This window comes from Misgurnus anguillicaudatus, chromosome 19 (assembly GCF_027580225.2).
Source record: "Misgurnus anguillicaudatus chromosome 19, ASM2758022v2, whole genome shotgun sequence".
Classification (NCBI taxonomy): Eukaryota; Metazoa; Chordata; class Actinopteri; order Cypriniformes; family Cobitidae; genus Misgurnus; species Misgurnus anguillicaudatus.
Genome location: NC_073355.2, coordinates 29,076,544 through 29,098,392, shown reverse-complemented (window position 1 = coordinate 29,098,392; position 21,849 = coordinate 29,076,544). Strand labels below are relative to the sequence as shown.

Sequence of the window (21,849 nt, the reverse complement as noted above, 5' to 3'; positions counted from 1 at the left end):
CTGCAGTCCACTCTTTGTGAATCTCCCCCACATTTTTGAATGGGTTTTGTTTCACAATCCACTCTAGGGTGCGGTTATCCCTATTATTGCTTGTACACTTTTTTATCACATCTCTTTCTTTCCTTCGCCTCTCTATTAATGTGCTTGGACCTAGAGCTCTGTGAACAGCCAGCCTCTTTTGCATGACCTTTTGTGTCTTGCCCTCCTTGTGCAAGGTGTCAATGGTCTTCTTCCGTCAAGTCAGCAGTCTTCCCCATGATTGGGTGTGGTTATCCCTATTGCTTGTACACTTTTTTATCACATCTCTTTCTTCCCTTCGTCTCTCTATTAATGTGCTTGGACACAGAGCTCTTTGAACAGCCAGCCTCTTTTGCATGACCTTTTGTGTCTTGCCCTCCTTGTACAAGGTGTCAATGGTCTTCTTCCGTCAAGTCAGCAGTCTTCCCCATGATTGGGTGTGGTTATCCCTATTGCTTGTACACTTTTTTTTATCACATCTCTTTCTTCCCTTCGCCTCTCTATTAGTGTGCTTGGACACAGCTCTGTGAACAGCCAGCCTCTTTTGCATGACCTTTTGTGTCTTGCCCTCCTTGTGCAAGGTGTCAATGGTCTTCTTCCGTCAAGTCAGCAGTCTTCCCCATAATTGTGTGCGGTTATCCCTATTGCTTGTACACTTTTTTTTTATCACATCTCTTTCTTCACTTCGCCTCTCTATTAACCTGCTTGGACACAGAGCTCTGTGAACAGCCAGCCTTTTTTGCATGACCTTTTGTGTCTTGCCCTCCTTGTGCAAGGTGTCAATGGTCTTCTTCCAATCAAGTCAGCAGTCTTCCCCATGATAGGGTGCGGTTATCCCTATTGCTTGTACACTTTTTTATCACATCTCTTTCTTCCCTTCGCCTCTCTATTAACGTGCTTGGACACAGAGCTCTGTGAACAGCCAGCATCTTTTGCATGACCTTTTGTGTCTTGCCTCCTTGTGCAAGGTTTCAATGGTCTTCTTCCATCAAGTCAGCAGTCTTCCTCATGATTGTGTAGCCAACAGAACTAGACTGAGAGACCATTGAAATGCCTTTGCAGGTGTTTTGAGTTAATTAGCTGATAAGAGTGGGGCATCAGGTGTCTTCAAAATTAAACCTTTTTACAATATTCAAATTTTCTGAGATACTGAATTTGGGATTTTCTTTAGTTGTCAGTTATAATCATTAATATTAAAAGAAATAAACATTTGAAATATATCAATCTGTGTGTAATGAATGAATATAATATTCAAGTTCCACATTTTGAATAGAATTAGTGAAATAAATCAACATTTTGATGATATTCTAATTATATGACCAGCACCTGTATACACTCTAAAAACAAACGGTGCTATATAGCACCAAAAGTGGTTCTTTGCTCGTAATCATAGAAGAACCGTTTTTAGTGCCATATAGCACCGGTGAAGCACCAGTGAAGCACCTGTGTAGAACCATACAGTGCTATGTAGAACCATATTTGGTGCTATAGTGGTTCTATATGGCCCCTATATGGTTCTACATAGGTGCTTCACTGGTGCTTCACCGGTGCTATATGGCACTAAAAACGGTTCTTCTATGATTACGATCCAAAGCAACAGTTTTGGTTCTATATAGCACCGTTTGTTTTTTTAGAGTGTATGAAAAGCTCAGATGTAAAACAGTTGACATGTTTTCTTGTAAATTAGCATTTTTATTAGACTCTTAATGAATTCTGCCAACAAACCAGTATTTCTGAATGGCCTGAGGCCTGGATTAAGCCGATATGAAGAGAAAACATTTCTTGACTGTATAGGTAATACGTGTTGAGAGCATTCGTTTAATATCATTATCTAATTTTTGACTGGGGTGGCGTTTAGAGGCTTTTGCATCAAGTATATAATAAAGATTTATTTAAGGTGAGGATCATAGCCAATAAAGCTACTACAGTGGCTATTCTGTGATAAGACTCTACTTATTGATTTCATGTTATTTTTACATGGGATAGGATTACCCAGAATAGGATAATCCAGAAAGTTTGCAAAAATATCTAAATCTGTAATGAATGTGCACTAGTAAGGTGTACAGGAACCTTTGTAAAAAATAATATACTGCACTGACTTATCCAAATGGGATTAGATTTCTCAGAGCAACTTCAATTTAGCCAAAAATAAGTTGGCCAGAACATGTGCTCCATCATACAGACGTGTTCAATTCAAAGGTGTTTACAAAGCAGGTCATATTTACCTAATCTAATAAGGGAAAACTAGTCCCCTTCGAACAGGCTTTAAATAGTGAGTGCCTTCGCATGAGATGAAGTCTGGCCTAAATAGATTCCCTTGCCACTTTGCTCAAGTGTCATTAAATAGACTCAAACGTCATATGAAACTGAGCAGGTCAATGTGCAAGGCTGGTGCTTTGGTGAAACTGTGGCCGAGAGGCAGTTCATCAGAGAGTGTCGCTGATTTTAATTAAAGAGCCGGCTGCTGTAAATTATAACCGGAGGCTATGACGAAAACCATACTGTAGCATCTCATGACGCACATTACAGCTCTGTTGTCTTTTTTCTGCTATTTATCCTGCTTATCCTACTCTATCTCCCTCTACTGCTTCTCTGTGGCTCACTTACACCATGATGCTTTACTGCTTTAATATAAAATCCAGAACGTTACGCTTTCCAGCGAATCCTTCCCCATCAGAAGTTACAGATGAGCTGTAACAATTAGAGCTAATAAAAGCGTCAGCGTCCGTGATTAAACTCTGCCTTAACTTTGATTGGCAGCCAGAGAATCTGTTGTACTTATTGTCTCTTGTTGGCTACATGCTGGATCTTGGATCCACGTGGGACTTTAGTATTATAACTGCCACCTACACAGTATCGCTAATATGCATCTTATGAAAAATTAGATACACATGCTTGCTTAATTGCAAAATGAATATAACTATATGATTACAAACTAACAGACAATTATTTTAATAGTAACACTAACAGTAGCGGCTGGGGACATTTCACAAGACTTTTTTAATATGTAAAATAAATCTTTGGTGTCCCCAGAGTACGTATGTGAAGTTCTAGCTCAAAGTACCATATAGATAATTTATGATAGCGAGTTTAAATTGCCACTTTGTAAGCATGAGCAAAAATGTGCCGTTTTGGGTGTTTCCTTTTAAATGCAATTAGTTGATCTCTGCAGTAAATGGCAGTGCTGTTGTTGGATAATGCAGATTAAGGGGTGGTACTATCCCCTTCTGACATCACAAGGGGAGCCACATTTCAATGACCTATTTTTTCACAAATGCTTGCAAAGAATGGTTTACCAAAACTAAGTTACTGGGTTGATCTTTTTCACATTTTCTAGGTTGATAGAAGCATTGAGGACCCAATTATAGAATTTAAACATGGAAAAAGTCAGATTTTCATGATATGTGCCCCCTTTAAAGCAACACTATGTAGTTTCCATGTAAAAATGACGTACAGCTCCCCCAAGTGGTTGAAAAGCGCAACAGTGCCTTGTATCAGACACTCTTCTGCAGGCAGGGGGAGGGGCGGGGCTTTGTGCTCTACCCTCCACCGCCATAGATATGTATAAAGGCTAGATGTCTCGCCCGCGCTGCTGGCCAATTGAGTGGAACGTCCGCATTTTGGCGGCCATCTTACCACATGGCGCTCGCTCATTCGTACCATTGAGTTTTAATGGTACAGGTACTTTTAAATGACCATAACTTGCTTATTTTTTTTACAGATTTTCAAACGGTTTGGTTTGTTATAAACGTCAAAGAAAAATGTTAAAGCATCCAGAATTATAGCCACATTAATAACGTTTGTAAGAAACCAAACTGTTTGAAAATTGGTAGAAAATTGAGCAAGTTATGGTACCTGCACCATTAAACTCAATGCTTAGAGTGAGCAAACTGTCTGTGGTAAGATGGCCGCCAGGTGAGGACGTTAGAGACTCCGCCGTAAGGCATCTAGCCTTTATACATATCCATGTCCACCGCCACTTTTAGAGTGGGCTTGTAGCATTCAGGTTGCAGCAACAGTACAATTTGTCCAGTTAAAATTTGTTCTAACACTGAAATAATTTTAGAGACATTATTTAAAGGTAAAAAAACTACATAGTGTTGCTTTAAACATAAATAAATAAATAAATAAAACATTTTTAAATTACTAATTACACACTGTTTGCCTGGTAGTTATGTTAGCATTTATGAAAAGTATGTTTAGCAATTGCATTTGGTAATGTTTTTTTTAAATATATGTGTAGGTTTTTTTAAGGGGGCACAGTGTGCACAGCTCACAGAAATTTGACATCACAGACATCAAACGAAATATTATAGAGCTTTCAGTCTTTTCCATGGCACTTACATTTCTAACAATTTGAGCGCCCCAACCTTAATGCAAAAAACCTCTAAAATAAAAGTGTTGACTAACTTTCATATCAAATACTATTTAATCAGAATAACGACATATTGGCATCATATTTACATCTGAAATGGCATGTTTTATTTATTTAAGTTTTAATAAATGATTTGTTTAACTGCATCATCCTATTAAATTAATTTAATTTTAAATCCATAAAGTATATAAACAACAAAAATGACATAAGCTATAGCCAGGTGATTGAGTTTAATATTTATAATGATAAAAAAAATGTTTAGATAAAATCATAAGAGGAACGGATTTTTGAACAAATAAGTGTCTACAGTACGTAGGTACAAAAACTTTTGCGATGTGACAAAAACAGAGAGACTATAGTATAATCGGTGATGCTGTTTTCTTTGGATGCTGTGCGCTGCGTAAGCAATCTATTTTATTGTTTACCAGTGCCGGCCCGAGCATCATAGGGGCCCTAAGCAGAATTTGTTTGGGGGCCCCCATCACCAATTTTTTTATTAAAAAATAAAGAAATTACAAACATTTATAAAAAGAAGAAAGTTGCACGTTTAGTAAGGGCTAAAATTAGCTTTTTGCGGGTTAAATGGTTTAAAATCACTTGAAATGTTAACATTTACAAGCCTTTTAAACATGTGAAATGATAAACATTCCCTATTAAAATTTATAATAAATCTTTTATTGCGAGCCGAACTGTGGGTCGATCACGGATCAACTGCGATCCGTCACACCACTAGCTCCTGTTGCACAACTTAAACATACTGTAAATAATCATGCAAACATACCTTTATCTTGCTTTTTTCTACTCCTCTGTCCTTTTCTTCTTTCTCTTTTCGGCACCAGAGGGATGCATACTTTTTTTGTGACATGGCTTATAATTTATTACAGTTACGCGCACTTGCACACTGGCGCGAATTGTCAAGGCACGGAAGGTGTCTATATTGCGCATGAGTCTCAAACGCTAGCACTGCAGACACACAGCAGTTGTCTGCAAATCAGATTTTTTTTGTCTTGAATTATTAATTTGTATTCATTCATTCATATTCATTCATTTATATGACTTGTTTAAGTTATTAAATTGTAAAAAAAAGATTGGGGGCCCCCTGGTGGCCACGGGGCCCCAAGCGGCCGCTTAGTTCGCTTATGCCTCGGGCCGGCCGTGTTGTTTACTACCAGTAATACTGTAGTAAATTGTAAATTGTATTGTACTGTGCTGTTATATGTTAAGTATAGTAAATTGATACACTTTAGTCCAGATGATTTTTAAGGTTGTTGCGCCCCCTCTCAGCAAAAGTAAATAAATAAAATAATATTGTATACCAGCCATCAAGTGCTATAATACCATATATTATTTTCCTTATGTCTCTGCTGTCTTTGCTAGTATGTATTTACTGTAAAACTGCTTTGCAACAATGCAAAATTGTGAAGAGCCCCAGAAATAAACTTTTGAATTGAACCTTGAATTGAATTGTGCAAAACACATACATTTATATTAATGAATAGGGTGAACAAGTAATGGGCTGAACAATATGCACCATAACCAAGGAGACATGGAAACATGGATCCTTTAACTGTAAGTAGAAGAAAAAACTCCAGATATCACAAAACTGGTTATTAAATAAAACAACAGTATAAACAACTGGGTGAGTGGTCATACTGAGCAACCATATTAATTATTAATGGCCTGGCGCATGCTGGGAAGCAAACTGGACCAAAAAGCATTAATTTAGTGAATTTTTAGAAACAAAAAAATCACACAGCTAAGCTTATTTGCTGAAAAATGTTAGCACCTCCCCACAGTAAGTACAGTAAACCCCAAAACTACAGCAATAATGTAAATCTGTTCAACATTAATTAAGTATACTTTTCACAGTGACATTTAAAAAAACATAATCTGAACTAGACCTACTATATATACAGTAGATCAATATTTATATATACATACAGTATATACATCCACCTCAGTACTCATTGTCCAGTGTAATTACTGTAATGTATTCATTTTTTACTTGAATAGAAATGACCCTTTCAGTAGAAACATACAGTACAGAGTGAAGTTTTCTACCCAAGGTCAATACTGAACTGCAGTAAACTGCAGCTCTACCACAGTGGAATGTTGAGTGGGCAGTCGCGTTGCTGTGTGCCAGTCTCTTTCAAACAAGCTATTTGCTTAGCACACACACACACACACACACACACACACACACACACACACACACACACACACTCATACAGTATATGCGCAGGAGTCATTAATTATACCTCCTCAACAGAATTAGACATGGAGCATTTTATCCTAATAGCTCTCTGCAACCGAGCCTGCAGGATCTGCATTATACCGTTTTCATCTGGCAAAGCCGTCTCATTGAATTCACTTCCTCAGTGCCGCATTGAGCGTTTTACGCTAGCCTTCTCCGTTCTCCGAGGGCCTAAAGGTGAAACCTGAGCCCTCCGATATTAAGAGACGATCATGTAATCACTTGTGAAAAGTGGGTACATTGATTGGAATAGAAGCAGGTTGAGATCTACAAGCACAAAATCTTTTTGCACCGTGACCATGGAAATGCACAGCGAGCAAACAATTAAAATGCTAATTTCCCATCCCTGTGGTAAAGTGCTAATGACTTTGTTAGTCATCCAGCATCTAATAAATAGTTCCTAGTGAAGGTTATGCAGAAACCAGTTGAGGACAAACCCTTCTCCCTCACGTTGAGATCATGCTGGGTGAGATTCTGCAGGGCTCTTTGGGTTTTAAAAACTTTCATGACGAAAAATGTCAGATCAGGAAGCTTGTTCATGCTAAAGCTGCAATTGTCCGCCGGCTTAGCGGAAATGTACGTGATGCATTTGTGATCGAAACGCACATGGTTTCTCGAGAGAGAAATCACATATAATAAGCAAACTTTATTTATTTTTTTCATTATTTTAAACGCTCACTGTTGATTTATATTGTGTGAACAATACCTGCAACAGTAAGGACTCCTATTGGCTGGTTTGGCCTCCCTCCCATCACCCTGCCCTCATTTCACATTCATGGTAAACAACTAAAAACAACTTTCTTTTCTATTAAAAGCAAAAATACAATAAGGGCAAATTAAGCATCTTAATTTGGATTCCTTGCTCCGTTGCTTCACAAAGCTCCCTTTTAATTATATTTATCTAATGAGGTCATTGAAATGCATAGAGGCAGTCTACTTGCCACATAGTGGCCGAATGGGGCTGTTTTCATAACGGGTGCTACACATTGCCTGTGTTGTTTGATTCGATTTTGAGTGGATCAACCGATGTCATTACTCAGTGTTGAGGCTGTTGGGAACATAAGTGCCTTTCTTCATCAATTTGGTTTATCCAATTTCTTTGTATTTTTCTTACTCTGTTTTCTTTTACCAGTCTCGTCCTGTTTAAATGCGCTTATGTTTTTTTGAATTCATTTTCCTTTATTGTGTTTAATCTGTTCATGAATGGAATGGGCTTTGCACAAAAGAAAAACATATTTGGCTGCCTGTTTTCAATGCCTCGTGTATTACTGTATTTTTAAAGTCTTTCTCTGTTTTCATAAGCAAGTGCATTCTAAATGGTTTTGTAAATGTTGTTTTTGTAAATCAACAAAGTATTAAACCTCAGAAAAATACCAACAGCACTACATTGTATAATTTTAAAGTGCACCTATTTCATTGCTAAAAAACATTATTTTGTGTATTTGGTATAATACAATGTTTTTGCGTGGTTTATGGTTAAAAAACACATTATTTTCCGCATACAGTACATTTTCGTAGCTCCAGATTTCACTCTCTTCCTAAAGCGCACTGATTTTGTACAAAACTCATCGATTTGAAAAAGGCTCTGTCCCTGATTGGCCAGCTAATCTGTATGTTGTGATTGGCCTGAATACCTCTGACGTCCGCCGGAAATTTGATGCTCATTACCATGTTTGAAAGATTCGCTCACAATGCAATGCTAACAGAAGTTAACTTACAGGCTGTGAGTCCAAGTGGGAGGAATTAAGATAGTGTCGGTCTTGTCTACATCACCAATCCGTAGAAGTAATTTGTTGCCTACAATCCGTGTGTTTGTTGTAGTCCAAGAAAAGAGATTTAAGTTTGGAGACGATAACTCCCGTCATTGTTTACTTTGGGATACCTTTTGCATATCGTTAACATGAACTAATACACACCAAAGGAAATGTAAAATCGTGAATCGGATAATTGGTGCTCTTTATGTTTTGTATAAATTAAGTTCTAAATTAGTTTTATTTCATTAATTTTCTTTAGGGGGGGGGGGGCGCAAAGGGATGCACCCTACACCCTAAAGACACTGCAGTGTTTCAGGAGTGACAACTGCATTTAAATGCAAAAATCTCAATACAAAATTATTGTTTTTTGTGTGTCTCTCCTGAAGGTGCAGCATTCTGCAATCTTGCATGTTTAGGATTGGCTGTTTTTAACCAGGTCATATTTCATAGTAATGTCTCAATTTTACCCAAACCACCGTCTACAGCAGAGTTTTTCTGCAATGTTGCCATGTCCACACATTATAAAAAATGTTTGGGCTTGGTTTATGAAGCAATCAAAGTTATGGAGCTTTGGGGGTGCTGGGTGTGGATTAAGATATTTTGGTCTTATTTTTAATGTGAAGCATTTGGTGTTTTACCTTGGTTTATTACGGGCTTGTTCTTGTTTGCTGCTTTTTTATTTTTTATCTGGCAACACAAGTAAATGCTCGTAACTCTTTCACTGAGATTTTGCGTACAGAAAACAGACATGTCACTGATCTATGTTTAAATACGTCATCAGCTATTAGTTTAGTTTGGTTCTGTATAAACTGTGCAGAATTTCTGTAAATACGGTTGTCACTGCCTCATTTTTTGGGGAAGTTAATTGGGTAGCAGAATGCAGTTGTCAGTCACTATACTGTAAATTACTGAACTGTGTGTAAACAGAACAAGATTAAGCACTAATAGGTTCTTATATATTTTTAGCCTACGTGTTTGATCTAAAACTATTTTGTTTACATACAAATTAATTTGTATAGGCCTGTTTATATATTATTAACACTTTACATCGTGTGTCTATGTGCTAAATGTTTATATATTTATTAGTAAACACCATAATTTAGAACAAACAGGAAGAAGACATAGGTTAAGATAGAAGGTAAAAAGAAGTAATAGAAAACGTAAAAAATACGAAAACTTTAATAAATGGTAATATTATTGATATTATGAACTCATTCAAATCTTTAATCTTTCTAAATAAATTATAAACGTAACGTGATGAAAACGCAATAAGAGACACACAGAGGGAACAGACTTCGACAGGAAACCGGATATCTTCTCTAATTATTTTCTATTCTAATTATTAAAAGATTTCCAAATGATTTCATCACTCCAGTCTGTCTGGTAGAGGGCTTATTGCAACCATAAACACCTACGTTTATCTTCGACGACGGTATACTATAAAAATGAAGGTCATCTATTTTGGCATTCCTATTCTGACACTCAACAGCACAACAAGACATTTTCTAGTGAGTTATATTGTTCGTTTCACTCGTGTCTAATTCATTTCCACTGTTTTTCTGCCACCGCATTGCGCGCGTGACGTAACTATGTCGTCGACTCTAAAGGATTCAAAAGGTCTATTGAATCCTTTACTAAAAGATCAGGACTTACCTAGGGTGTTTAATACTGTAAATAATACATCACTAAATCTCAACTGTCAGCTTGTGCATTATAATGTTTTGAAAATTTGACATAGGCTGATAACCAAGGGGAAACCATATATAAACTCTGTCTGAATTCTGCGACGTGCAATGTCTGCAGATGTTTACAATGTCTTCATTTGTATGAATGCGTATGTTTGAGTTTCAAGGGCAACAAAGCTTCGAAAACAACTGCTCCAGTTCCCAAATACCAAAGCAAAAAATAAATAAAAGAAAGCTCAGAAGGAGCTGAACCAGAGGCCAAGAAGTTGGCAAAATGAACGAGAGACTTCACATGAGGCAGTGGAGAGTTAGATAAGAAAGAAAAAGCAAGGGCTAGGTTTAGCAATGAATCCTGTTACATTAAGAATTGATGGACAAGTGAAATTTCAACGATAGGCTGTGTTCTGGTTTTAATGTTTATGCACTGTCCTTTGGGGTGAGGTGGTGGTGGAGGTTTGCTGACATCAGTTTTCCCCTCCAAAACATGCTGAATTATTCAGCTGCTTGTGGCCTATCGCTCTGTCATCAGTGTGTAACCTATGTGTCAAAGTGGAAATTATGGCTAAATGTAACACGTCTGTATTTTAGCATAAGGTTAGCGACTAACAATGCAGGAAAGTAGTTAGAAAGAAAAGTAATGCCTTTTGATTTTGAAGGGGAATGGAAAAAACAACAAAAACCCGTAACAACATTGTCTGTTTCTCTCCTTAATGGTTATGGCTTCAGCCTTGAATCCAAGGAAATTGTGTGAAGCATTTTTACACATAGATTTTGACAGCACATAGAAATGTGCTGTCAAACTAAATGAAACAGATTAATGAAATGAATTTTTCACACAGTACAAAAGAAGCGTAGGAGAACGTTCAAGAGAAAAGGGTTTCGGCTCTAATAAGGCTGCAGTCGTAAAGCTGATAAAGAAAAACTCAGTGGCACTGTTGAAGAAGTTTCACGGTCTCTGCTTCAGCAGGGGTTTACTGCTCTATCTAAAACTCGCTGACAGGATTAGCAGCATTTACCCACATTTCCTGTGACTTTGGGAAGCATCAAGCCAGCATCAAGATACCTTAACAAAAGTATATGTGTCTGTCTGAACCAAGTCTGTCTGAACCATGAATATTTGACACTCCAGCAGATCTGTTGGGTATGAGGAACATGACAGTCCATCAATGTTTTATTCTTTTAGTGCTGACTTTCTCCAGTCCTTCTCTGTGGTCTTTTTTGTGTATGGTTGAATATAGATGTCTGTTTTCTTTGTGTAGGGTCCTTGCTGTGTTATATGGCAACAGCTGACGGATATCTTGTCCTTGGCTCTGTAGGTGTGATATACAGTAGCTTGCGCTCTCTATCCCACACATTCCCCCATGGGATGCGAGAAAGAGAGAGAGAACAAAGGAAAAAGCAGCGTTACAGTATCCGACCCTAAAAACAGTACACCATGTCAAAATGCATGTATACAGTGACAGTTAAAAAGAGACATGGAAGGCTGTCAACACTGCAGTGAATACAAAATTGAGACTTCGGACATCCATGAAAGTTTTACTGCAAAATGATATATACACTTGGAAAGCTGCCCTTCTTGTATATGTCTTTCTGCCCCAATTTTGTGGCTATACCACAATATTACCATTGCTTTATCTTATTACTGTATTTACTTTTTTGTAAACTGATTTTATTTCTAGTACCTTTAATCTTTATATTCTTAAAGGAAAACAACACCGTTTTTCAATATTTTACTATGTTCTTAATAGGGGTGGGAATCGCTTGGACCCTCGTGAATCGATCCAGAATCGATTCTTAGGGTCCCGATTCGATTCAGAATCGATTCTTGACGTACTAATTTGCCGATGTGACGTCATTACATTTGCTCTCAAAGCCAGGTTAATGTTTGTGTTTTTGCTGCTACTAGTCTCTGAACTGTCATATACTGTACTTTAATGCAACTAAGGGATAAATAATGTCATTCTTATATACATATATGTCCTGTTTCTGTTGTAAGACATTAAAACCAGTAAAAATAGTAATTAAACGTGATATATTAATTCTATATGTTAACCGTCATTAACTTCCACGAACTGACGTGCGTCTAGCATCATCATTATACACAGTGATCGGCAGTATTACTGTATTTACATAATGCAGCGCACCCAGCGACTGAATAACAAACTATGTGCATATTTTTACAGAAGTATATTCATGTTATATCTAAACAGTCAGCGGATGGTTTAGGGAAATGCTATTCTTAACTCAACTTAGACGAATTAATACATGCCTGTCTTTGTTTAATGCATGCACTTGATCTTTGTGCAGCGCGTCGTGAATGTGTTGGCATTTAGCCTAGCCCCATTCATTCCTTGGGACCCAAACAGGGACGAATCCAGAAGCCACCAAACACTTCCATGTTTTCCCTGTTTGAGGACTGTTTCATGAGTAGTTTGGTGGCACAAAATAAAACGTGGTGATTTTTTAAGCAGATAAAAAATGAGAACTATATTGTATTGCGGAAGAGCACTTGGTTTGCAGCACTTCGACCTCGGGCGCAGTAATATTGACGATGAGCGAGAGGGGGAGTAGCCAGGAGTGATGATGTTGCTGCGCGCCGAGGTCGAAGTGCTGCGAACTAACTGTGTGTTTACACCAGACAACTTCAGCGATTTGCACAAGTAGATTGCATAGAAAGTCAATGCAAAGCCGTGATCAGATGCGTCCTCATGTGGGGCGATGCGAATGACGCGATATGCCGCAAAAAGACGCGCTATTCCCTTAAACGCATCTTCGCCCAATTTTAAAATATTCAACTCGAGCGAAAAATTCCAATGACAAGAAGTTAAATCCTGCGAGTAATCATGAGCGAGTAACGCAATGCCCCGCGTTTGGTGTGTACGCAGCATTAGTGCTCTTCCAATATAGTTCTCATTTTTATCTGCTTAAAAATCGTCACGTTGTATTTTGTGCCACCATACTTACTTGTGTAACTACTCATGTAACAATAGGAAAACATGGAAGTGTTTGGTGGCTTCTAAATTCATCCCTGTTTGGAATGAATGGGGCTAGGCTAAATGCCAACACATTCACAACGCGCTGCACAAAGATCAAGGGCACACATTGAAAAAAGATAGATATGTATTAATTTGTCTAAGTTGAGGTAAGATCATTGTAAAATTTTGCATTTGAATGGGGAATGGAGCTTTCAAGATTAAAAAAAAAATATATATAATACTCTTACGCTATATTCTAAGTCTTCAGGTTAAAAGATGCTGAAATTTAGCATTGTTCTCTGTTTTTGATTGCACCATTTTATTTGCAGCTGAGGTACAAATGCATTAGAAATATGAACATATACACGATTGTCATGCTGCTGGAGCGTATTAAAACTGAGGTTTATTTACTCTGATATGTACACTCCTTTGATTTGTTTCCAGATGGGCAAATGGGAGAACCAGAGTTTGACCTTGAAATATCCAGTGTGGCCACGCTTCAACTCTTTTGGTGACGCGGAGACAGATGACAATCACCTGACCATTGTTACGCTGGAGGAGAAGCCCTTTGTCATAGTGGAAAATGTGGAGCGCCTTACGGGCACCTGCATGAGAAACTCTGTGCCCTGTCGCAAACACATCAAAGAGTAAGACTTCTGTTTCTTTTGTGATACCTATTTACACCTAATATTAGGATCTGTTTGCAACAAAACGTAAAACGTTGTTTTTGCACTTTAGATTGACGGGGGTAGTTGGCCTTTCACTGTCATTTTAAAGTGGAAAGCATTTATACTTCAATGTGCTGTGATTTGCTCACAACGTTTTAAATCACTGATTGCATCACCCGAAACTGATCTTAATACAAGTGGTTAACAGTCTCAGGGGTCTCACTTTTCCTCTTCCATCACATCAAGATGCTTTATATGTTGAGGGTAATTTTTAGTGCCTGCTTTAATGCTCACTTTTAAATGCAGCACTTAAGCCGTCTGGTGTGATCAGATCACAAGTGAACAACCGAGACTGATCAATTTTTACACTGTGTTGTACAGTAACATTTCAAGTGTGTCTCCTGTGACCAACTTCAGATTGGATTTCGAAGGGTCTTCGGTTTGTTACTACATGCATCCCTTACTACATTAGTGTTACTACGTGTTGAGAAAGCATAGGGTAGCCTGCTACAGTGTTTTTGCATAATGACATTTTGTGCTAGTAGTCATCTTTAGATAATGCCAGATGCTTTATATGACATATTAGCACATACGCTACACTGTTTTGTGCAATACACTCGTGACTGGATCAAGGTTTTAAGTGCCCCAAAGATAGCCCTCAGGTGTTTAAAAAAACAACACACAAAGACACACACAGTTTTTAATAGGTCATGGCCATAAAGTTGTTGTGATCTGTGAGCTGTTATTAACTGTGGTTGTGCAAACTGCCCCCGTCCCTTAAAGAAAGTCACGGGGGCTTATATGGGATTTATACACTGCTAAATAGGGCGAGGAATAAATGGTCTCATAGGGATCACTATAGCCTGCTCTGTGTGCGTGAAGATAGCCTCATCAAAGGATCACAGGCCCACACAAACACACGAGAGAGTACACACATGTGACTTGTGGATGTCACACATGTCCATTTGCAAACAGGCCAATGCTCTCCGGTTCCCTCCCTCCAAAAGCACAATTTCCTCTCAAGCATCCATTGTGGCCATTTGGAAGAGGAAGCAGAAATTAGTGATGCATGCAGAGACACAGGCAGGGTACAGCAGTTTCTGAGATGCATATCTTTCTCTCTGTCTCTTCCTCACTCCCCAGTTTTTCTTTATTGGTTTCTCATCTGCTTGCTTTTATCAGAGAAATAACTCAACTAAAATAACTACTGAGCCATTGTTGTGATACGCAAAACGGTAAAATATTTTACTGCATTAGAAACACCAAAGGGAATATCTGCCCTAATTCAGCGTAAACTGTGTAAACATTATCAGAGTTTTTGTTTTCTGGATGTTTCTGTATATCGCTTTTAATAAATAAGTTGAATCTATTCATACTTTATGTGACCCAGTTTGTAAAAACCCAGCTGAAGTCGTATTTTGTCATCACATTCTGTTAAAGAAAAATATAACTTTGATATCCTGAATAACGACTGAGTGAGACTTTAGCCTGGATTTCACAAACAGGGTCATGTATTTTATAAATATATATATATATGTATGTATTTCTTGTGTACAAGCTTTCTTGTGTGCAGTGTGTAAATTTTAGTGGCATCTAGTGGTGAGGTTGCGAATTGCAACCAACGGCTTAAGCCGAAAGTATACTAGGGACGTCCGCGTATGCGCGCCGTCCGCATGACGTCATTTTCGTCATCAGGAGGGTCCACGGTCTACCGCACGTACAGTCCGATGGCAGCCCAAAATTTGAGACCGCGCGGACAGTGCGCGTACAGTCTGCGTACAACAGCGCATGCGCGAGAAAATATTTAGACAGGACACTCCACTACAAACAATTATACAAAGGAAATAGACAGCATTTGCACACACACTATCGTTTTTCTTCTTTAACTTTTAGTTCTTCCAAGAACAGAAAGCTGTGGGCTCATTATTTGTTACCATAATGTTTGATTCCTGTTCTTTGTTGTCTTGTTGTTTGTTCTAAACTGTGTTTGCAATGGTGGATCAGTTACTGTTCTTCACCTATCCTAATGTTTTAATGTTAGGGTGGCCATTCGTGCCAGTTCCGTCCAACATGTCCCGAACATGTTTTCGGGTTCGTTCTCCGGAAGTCGCGACTGCATACGTCATCGAGGTTCTCACATTTCAGTTAAAATACACTAGAAAATTAAGATTTATTTCTTTTGAGACATACAACCATTGTAGTTTCATTCTTACCTTGAAATGTAATGGTTGCTTTCTGAAATTAAACCCGAAATATAAAACCTTGATGACGTATGCGGTCGACCAACACGGCTTCTTTGAAAGCTGCCCGGACGTGTGCGCGTGAGCCGGACGCGGACGCGGAAAAAAAGTAGACCCGGGCCTTTAGTCCACTGCTCACCCCTTGCATTTGAAACACAGAGAAGCTACGCTAGCCACCACCGGACAAACATGTCATCGTCGAAGACAACCTAGTAAAACAATTTGTCTGTTAAGGGCTTATGTAGAAACATGGCGGCACAAAATGGCGACTTTAATGTAAGGGGACCCTCGTGTATGTAGATAAAAAGGTCTTGTTTAAAGGTAATAAACACATAACGGTTCATTATGAAAGGTCTTTATACACATTTGATAATATAGTTTTGTATATTATTTTGCATTTATGTCAAGAGATCCTTTTAAAAATTACCCACTGCACCTTTAAATGTCTTTAAATGCTGACCTTTGTGTCCTATGTACACCGTACATTTTCTTTAGTGTTGAAACAGTTTTCCTGACAGAAAGTCAGATAGTATGACTTGCTCTTTTACACAGAACACAAGACTCTTTCTTATGAATATACTGAATATTCTGGCCTCTCATTTTTATATAGGGGAGAACAGGTGCAAAAGTAACGTGGGACGAAAGTTACAAAGCGATTTTCTCAGAGCCCTGATAACATTTACATCCCAGACTATGACAGCACCTTTAGCACACAAACCCTTGACAGACCTGACAAATATCGCGTTTTTTACTCACCGTTTTCCGCGTGTAGATCCAGAAAGCTGTTTTCAACCATGAAAAGTAAATTCCTAAAGCGGTCATTTTTTTCTTATAACGCATTGTGTTTCTGGTTTCATGTGTTACAATACTGATCAATCTATAGGTAAAAAAAGGAAATCATGTTTAAATGTGAGGAGATCCTGTCAGGACGAAAGTAACACTTGTTACTTTTGTCCCGCAGCGTATACTATTGTATATGTTGAAAATTGATATTATTCCAATATGATGTAATTTTATTTTCATAGTGTTCAAACTGATGAAAATAATATTATTCTCAACAATTTAAGTTAGCACTGTTTGTTGCTTTTAAAACATTTGATAAAACTGAAATCTAAAATGAAAATGTATCTTTATTATTTTTTACAAAGATAAATTACAAAATATGTTTGCAGTTACATATAAATGAGGTCATAGTCGTGTATATTTAATAAAAACAAGTGTAACAGAAAAATCTATCTTGTTTTGTTATGTTATTTTAGTCCCTGCTGGTGGGGTCGAAAGTAACAATTAACTACTTATGTTGAAAAGTGAAATTATACTGAAGTCATTTTACATTTTTACAAAATTTCACCTTGTATTGATAGACCACATCATTGGTCACTTGTGTTCCACAAAAGGACAAAAGTCACACAGGTCTAGAAACAATAGGAGGGTAAGCATAAAATGACAGAATTGTCATTATTGAGATGAACTAATATATATATATTTTTAATCTGGCCCTCTGTAAACTTTATTGAGGTGAAGGTTCAATATTTTTTATCTGATAGACAGTCTGACTGATATTTGTGTGGGATGAATATGATGATGTGGGAATAACAGTTCATCTGGAATCCTCAGCTGTGATTTTCCCCTCTATTTCAGCTGTCGCTCAGTACTGTAGATGCAAACACTGATTCGCTGCCAACTTGACAAGCCAGAGACACAGAAGAAACATGCCTCAGTGGCCAGGGCACACACACACACACGCACACACACACACACACACACACACACACACACACACACACACACACACACAAACAAACACATTCAAGTACACTCAGAGCCATTTAGATATTTGTGCTTTCAAAATGCCAGAGTTCAAATATTTGAAGCCTGTATCAGCTCTGTTGTCGACTCTACTGTACTTACCCAAAGTGTCTTATCATTTTTACCCACAGTGGATCTGTTTTCAACATAGTATAAAAATATAGCATACACAATTAGCTATTACTTTAATTGTGACCCTGGACCACAAATCTTAAGTCTTAAGTAGCATAGGTATTTTTGTAGCAAATACCAAAAATACATTGTATGGTTCCCAAATTATCGATTTTTCTTTTATGCCAAAAATCATTAAGATATTATGTAAAGATCATGTATTATGAAGATATATTTGTATGTTTTCCTACAATAAATATATAAAAACATTTATATTTCACCCTCAGATTCCAGATTATTGTAAATAAATATCCTAACAAACCATACGTGATGGGAATCTTATTTATTCAACTTTGGGATAATGTATAAATCTCAATCTGAAAAAAAGTATCCTTATGTGGACAGAAATGTGTCTGTTTTTTGGTCCAGGGTCACAATTATGCTAAACTTTTATCAAATACATTTAAGTTCTATTTGAAATCAGCATTTATCTACCATCTTTTTTGTCACTAAGCATATTGAAGTGCATTGCTTTTTTGTCCATAACAGAAACACACAATGCTTTCATACAATTTGTCTGAAACCATGTATCTTAGGTGGTGTCATATTTGAGATTATTTTTTAAACATCTTTCACGTCCTTAATGATGGCTTAAAATGTAGCCTCCATACAGTAGGCATTGTAGGTATTGCAAGAGAGCAAATTTGTGCTGTCTTGGCAAGTGACCACATTAGCCCACCATAAAAGTAAACAATCCCAAGAAAAAGAGCAAAACATGGGCAGTGTGTCTTCATAAGATGTAATTGGTATTGTAAAGGCAGTGAAGAAGTGGCCTGGTCAGATAAGTGCGTGTCTTATTGCCTCTGGGTATCAAAATGTGAGGAAGACTCTGTAGTAATATGGATTGTACCATGCGAGAGTTTGAATAAAGCGCTTGCAGGAGCCATAGGGAATTCAATGCGTGCGTCACAGCCAGCGCAGAGAGGAAGAGATTGATTTTAAACTGGATTTTGTCGGGACAGTCAAATGTGTGTCTCTCTCATTGTGGAGACAGAAAAGTTTGTTCATTTGTGCAGTAGGCTCTACTTTCTGCCCAAAACACTCCTATGCTCTTTCAATGTTAACTGTCTGTACTATAATTGTTATTTTAATGGGATACATGGGACACATAAATCTTAGCGTTTCACTCTTTTGTAGACAGACTTTGAAATGCAATCAAATACATTCCACTAGAGGTGACCCTGAATAGTCGAAAAATCGATGCTTTGATAGAAGCCCGATTTGGCTACAAATCTCACAGTTGAATTGTTGCAGACGTGTTATGAAATGAGGATCTTAAGGGTGCACATTATCTGATTTCACATATAACAGTTTTCTCCAAATATATTAATGTATTATCATTATGATAATACTATGCAAATAATATGTAAAAAGGTAGCTTTAAATAAATATTTTTAAAGTGCGTTAATAAATCAAACAACTCCTGTGACAGGGCTACATATTCATATGGTAAGCTGTTTCCAGGTTAATAAACCATTGCGAAGCAGTTGTTTCTTTCTTTTGCAGTAAAAAAGACAAAGTTAGCAATTTTGGTTATACTTTTGTTATTTTAATAATTCCTTTATTTTCATTTGTATTTATAGATCACTCTGGGTTATTTGATTTAACTATTTTGTGGCTTGTGTTTTTTTCTCGCCCTGCACTTCAGGCAGTTTGCACACATTTGTTCTGCACCTTGTTACTTCTGACCTTATTTTTTTATTATAAAGGTAAATTCTGATCTAATTTAAGTCTGTAAATTTTTGATTGCTTTTCGTAATGATGTTGCACATGCAATTTACCTAAACGCAGGTATACATTCTTAAATGTATTAAAAACTGGGTGGTTATCTTGTCAAAAGTTGAGCTACAAAGCAGGTACATTTCTGTAAATTCGACGATGACACAAAAAATATCTGCACCGAACCTATATTTGACACGATTGTCTCTCTTGTGATTTACTGTAATAATATGGTCGGTGTTCATGTTTAAATGATAGAAAAGGGATTCCTGAAATAAATAATATAAGAATCGTCAAGTATTTAAAGTGAATACAGAGATAATCAAAGTCAAAGTAAGCAAGCAGGTATTTTTGTGTCTATAAAATCATTAATTTAAATGTTTTTCTTGTTATAAATGAACTTTTAAGGAATTGTACATACAGTTTAGTTTTTATCATTTACAGTAACAATCACATATTATATGTCATTCGTCGTTTTTTGGTCATAACTTCTTTGAGGCACTAAATCTCTAAATTAAATAAGATCGCCAAACTATAGCAGGCAGGATCACATTTTTTATTTTTTAGATTTATTTACCAAAATTGTTTTTGTTATATCGTTGTGTGATGTTCTGAACATCGTGGCATTTTATGAGCAATCATTTGACGAATGTTTATACTGCCTTTCATTTGAACTTTAAAAAAAAGATAAAAATGCATCGTCAGTTTTGTCTTCGTTCATCACTTGAAAGGCAGTTTTGGTCACTTTATCAGAAAATTGTTTCTGGGTGCTGCCTGGGAAAGAAAATAAAAGTTAACCATTTGTTGACTACCTGGTTTGGTCCCCCTTCCAACCCATGAACACTCAGATGATTCGATTATCAGTCAACTATAGGCAAGATTCAACAATTCTGATTCGAATATGTGCTGTAAATCCGTAGCCGGGGACCACTCCACCATTCGACACAACATTGCCTTGCGTTACACAGCTGGATGCATTTATATTATGTTTAACTAACTGATGAAAAGAGCAGAGATGTAGTTTTTGCATGCAAATCCATGAGACAAAGACAGCAAAGATAATAATTCATACAAAATCTTTGCTATATACATTTCATATCATATGCATTTGGCAGACACTTTTTATCCAAAGGGACTTGTTTATCAGTGGGTGTATTCTTTGGGAATCAAACCCACAACCTTTGCATACCCACAACCCAGTACACATTAGCAATATAATGAGAGTTTCAGAAGTAACAAGCGCAGGTCAAAGCAAACTGTGGAGACAAGGTATATGTTTTTTTTCCACTGCTAATCGGTTTAAAGAACACAGCGAACTAAGTTTTAATGAGCTTTAGTCTAAATAAGGTTCCCAGGTGGCTTTGCTATACAGTAATTTCAGTGTTGTGTGTCTGAACTCCACAGTGGAGATTCTTCACTCACAGATGGTGGCTTGTAGGACTGTGATGATGCATCGCATTCCCCATTAAAAATACATGTCTGAAATCGATTCTGAATCGCAAGGCTCCGATTCATGCACAGCTTGTGCATGTACTACGGCTCTGTGATCAGTATGAAGTCCTTATCAATCTAAAATCACTATGAGTTTGAATCATTCAAAATATTTTTTATTATCATGAAAATACCTGAAACAATTTGAAGAACAGCGATATTAATACGCATCTAGACATTTCCTGGAATAGCGTTTGTAATGGTTCTTCTTCTGTGGCACAAATGGCGTTTCTGCACAAAGTGTCCTCTGGTTTTTGGATGTGGCTGCATTTCACCATAATTCATTAAAATTCATTCATTGAGAAAACGATTTGCATGATTATTTGTCACCGCCCTAGTGGCTTGATTAAAAATGCAGCTATGTCCTGTCTGCAACGCTGAAAAAGTACAACTTTTCTCTACATGATTAACTACTTTAGTACAACTGCCCACTAATTGGACAGTGCACCAAATTTGCGTTACTCACAAAAATTGATGTCAAGTTCACACCTTCCCCATAATCCATAGGGATGATGTTGACTAGTGGTTAAAGACCTGGGCTCTTAACCAAAAGTTTGTGTGTTAAAACGGCACAAGCGATGATGGGTTTTTCATTTCTGCCATGCCCTAAAGAAATCACTAAATCCTAAACTTCTTCAGGAGGGCTATTCGAGTTATAAGTGTACTAAGAGACTAAATGAAAAGTTTTGA

The 21,849-nt window shown here is 37.3% G+C and overlaps 1 protein-coding gene across 2 annotated transcripts in view; it reads left to right on the top strand.

The window, feature by feature from the left end:
* Window positions 1-21,849, top strand: part of grin2aa (glutamate receptor, ionotropic, N-methyl D-aspartate 2A, a) — a 192,671-nt gene that overhangs the window by 143,952 nt on the left and 26,870 nt on the right. For both annotated transcript variants that reach the window (XM_055194172.2, XM_055194171.2), the window contains one exon: window positions 13,506-13,708. In XM_055194172.2, the coding sequence (XP_055050147.1) occupies window positions 13,506-13,708 (203 nt within the window). The remainder of the gene's footprint in view (window positions 1-13,505; window positions 13,709-21,849) is intronic.